Below are 3,627 nucleotides of genomic sequence, written 5' to 3' on the forward strand. Positions count from 1 at the left end.
TCCATGAAAGCCCAATGCATCTGGGCAACATCAATTAGTAGGCAGTAAACAACCACAAGAGGACAGTAGAACCAAGGGAGGTCATGCTAACCATGTGGTCCCCACATTGAGCTTTGTTAAACCTGGTATGACCCCAGAGGCCCAGGTCGGCCTAATAACACTCTGATGCCTGAATCAGTATAGTTCTATCCAGAGCCTTCTAAAGATGCATAGACACTGTGCTGAGAAGTCACAGTCTCTTATGGAACTGAAACTGAGTCCAAAAGATCCACGGCACAGTGATATTTAAACAGCAGAAGACATGGACCCAGAGCTGCAGGCTCTCCAGTCCAGAACAAAGAGAGGCAGCAATGGATATTCCACAAGTGATGGGCCCTTTTGACCAGTACTTACCGATAGAAGTTAATCTCCTTCTTGAGCTCCTGAAATTTCTCACGATGTTCAATGTTCTTTGTGTCTAAGTTGTGCAGTAATGACATGACCTCTTTCTCCTTTATCTTCAAGTTTTCATAAAATGGATTTGGCCTAAAGTAGGGGCTGGCCCCAGGAAGATAGAACCCAATGAACATCAAGGTTTAGGATTATATGAACTCAGGCTATGTCTTGTATTACCCCAGCCCTGGAAGGACACTTTCTGAATTCTACATATTTGGATCTTCTTCAGCTTCAGAAACTTGGAATTGTGTGCCCAGGACAACAGAAGCTAAGCACCCAGATAAAGGGTTCCCTGGCTCACTTTTTTCAATCAGGAGGGCTGGATCTGCATTCAAAACTGTTATGCTGTCAAGAGCCTAGGCCACAGAGCTTACCCAACCACACACACACACACACACACACACACACACACACACACACACACACACATCCAGAAACCTCTGATTTCATTTTTCCTGTTTTGACAAGTGGAATGCTACAAGCCGAATAACTAATATTCTAGAGGCAGACAGTACACATAATTCTGGAGATGAGACCAGATATTGCCACAAACTTATAATCTGCCCAAGGCATACAAATGTATAGACAAATGTGACTACACAGGCAAAGAACTGTGCTGTTGAAAGTGGGGCTTCCAAAATAAAGCAGTTACACCTCCATGAAACTATTATAAAGGTAAATCCTGAGGTCAAAAAACAGACCCCTAAATTCCAAAGGTGGAGGGATAGAGAAACATATAAAGGTTGTGCACATGCATGCAGAGCTGTGCACACACAGACACACAAGCTGGGGCACACCCACAAGAAAAGAAAAGTAAGGTCTCCAGCTCCGAAAAAAAGAACCAAAAAAAAAAAAAAAAGAAAAAGAAAAGAAAAGTAAACAGACTCAGAGAATGAGAAAGAGAGACAAATATGGAAAGAGCACAATGAGAATCAGTAGAAATGCATGCACCATTACTGTCTCAGAGTGTAAGGCACAGAGACAAGAAGGAGCAGGCCAGAGCCTCAGGCCTTCTACTTAAGCATTGATATGAACACTGTGGGACCTGTCACCTAAGGCTGCTGCCATGAGATGATAGCGTTCAGTCACCTTCCTAGCAAGCACAAACACTCTCCACAAACTCACAGCACCCAGAACCTTGCAAAACTACCACCTGTCAAGGGCTTTCCAATTGTACACTGGGAACTCATGCTCCAGTGACTTTATCCCTGAAATCTTCACTCAGATTGCAAGTTCAGATTTTCAACAGGCAGAATCAGAGAGTCCATTTTCAATCTCACTCCTCAGTAAGGGTCAGGTTCTGACTCTCCTATCTATGGGAGATGAGGTTTAGAACAAGGTCCTTTGTTTGGAGCAATGCATACCTCTTGCTCATGGATCCACCTGTCACATAAAGGAGGCGATCTGTCAGCTCATTTCTCTCCTTGGTAGTTAGCTCCAGTTCTCTATTCAGCCTCTCCTCTTCCTCGTTGGCCTGCACCTTGTTTAGGACATTTTCAGGGGATGACGTCTGTCTGCAGGCCTCTGTAGGTAGAAGAACACAAGTGAACCCGCATGGGGTGAATGCATAGAGCATACACAGACCACAGTGAGGTCCAAACAGGAGAACATGCTTGGAAGCCAGTGTCACTGCAAGGAGTTTGGTCTATGTGTAAGAGGCATCCTAAGTGGATCACAGTTTCCCCACTACTATATAGAGACCAAGAGATGTAAGCAGCCAGGTGTTCCCTATGCCCGCCCACACAGGCTTACAAGTACCAGAGAGATGCCTTCTCCAGGATTATTATCAGGTACGCAGGCTACAACCTGGTTTCAGGACCCTCACCCCTCTGGTTTCAGAAGTCAGATCATCAATTCAGCATCCACAATGAATTGATTGATCAGGGATACTCAGATATCCTACACTGTTACTCTAGTCCAATAACTTTGCATTAAAAAGTCATGTAGGGGGAGGACATGGTCAACAGATTTATTAATTCCCCCTACTGAAAGGACAAATGCCCCAGAAGTGCCAATAGGTTACAGGCTCTTTCTCTACCTGCTCCATATAGTTTGGCTACTGTAGAAAAATATCTGCCACACAGAACCTCTAATATATGAAGGTAAGATTGGCCCCGTCAGCCAGAGGTAGTCACAGGAGTTCTAAGAATATAAGGTCATGCCAGGAGCACAGTTCTCTCCCTCTTACTACTGTCAGATAGTCACTGAATTTAAAGAAGCAATGAAAGTGAAGTACATTGATGCCCTGTTTAATTCAGAAAAGTTATACCCTCCATGACTACTTATGGTGTTATTATATCAATTTAACATACCGAATGCACTGTAAAAGTAAAGACTAGAAGTTCACCCAATAATAGCATAGGCATTGCCATATCCTCCATGTGGTTATGGAGAAACTAATAATGTGAAAACCTTGACTTTCAGGAATTGTGATAATCATGGAATTCAATATCTGTGGAGATGTTCCAGTGGTTGTGGCCCATTGCTATAAAGGCCAGCTGAAGGCCCCCACACTCACCCCTGAGAGGAAGCTCAACATACACTGCCCAGAACTTACTCCACATTCCCCATGTCCTGTGTCCATCATTACCTTTAGGTTTCGTTTGCTTCACTCTAGACTCTTCTCTATCAACATCAACTCTCCCAAAGCGCCTACAAAGACGGGCAAACATGCCTGTGGATATATCCTTTGGACACTAAGAGAAAAAGTAGGGAATTGGTTGTCACAACGATACTGGTGACATCACAGGGATTCCAAGGTCTCTCTAGGAGACAATAGAATGTCCACGAAGGGCCGGCTGATGTCATGGATAACAGACTTTGCCTCCCTGCTAATGTTCTCCCTGTACTGAGCAAGAGCTGATGTGCCCTTTTCAGGAGACTTCCCTGTGGCATAGCCACTGAGCACCACATGCTTCCAAAGCCAAATTTGGCTCTAGGCTTGATTGGAAAAACCTAAGTCATTGCTATATATCTAAATGAGTGCTTCCTCCCCAATCCCTGCACAGAAATGTTTCATCCTACCTCAAATTCTCCTCAGTCAGCAATATTACCCATTAAAGATTACTGAGAAATCACACCAGTTACTATAAGTAGCAAAGAGGTCTCCTGTCTCATCATGTGCAGGTGCATGAAATCACACCCAGAAATAGCCTGTAGGGTAGGTTGCGATGTGGGTGTGTATTATAGGTA

General features: G+C 44.1%; 1 protein-coding gene across 1 annotated transcript; it reads right to left on the reverse strand.

Moving 5' to 3' along the window:
• Positions 1-335: 335 nt before the first annotated feature.
• Positions 336-3,219, reverse strand: LOC134483194 (disks large homolog 5-like). Its single transcript, XM_063278465.1, has 3 exons — positions 3,026-3,219; positions 1,800-1,959; positions 336-537 (listed from the first exon to the last, which is right to left on the reverse strand). Exons 1-3 carry the CDS (start codon positions 3,105-3,107, stop codon positions 390-392), a joined length of 390 nt encoding a protein of 129 aa, XP_063134535.1. The 5' UTR covers positions 3,108-3,219; the 3' UTR covers positions 336-389.
• Between the last annotated feature and the right edge of the window lie 408 nt (positions 3,220-3,627).

This window comes from Rattus norvegicus, chromosome 19, assembly GCF_036323735.1.
Source record: "Rattus norvegicus strain BN/NHsdMcwi chromosome 19, GRCr8, whole genome shotgun sequence".
Classification (NCBI taxonomy): Eukaryota; Metazoa; Chordata; class Mammalia; order Rodentia; family Muridae; genus Rattus; species Rattus norvegicus.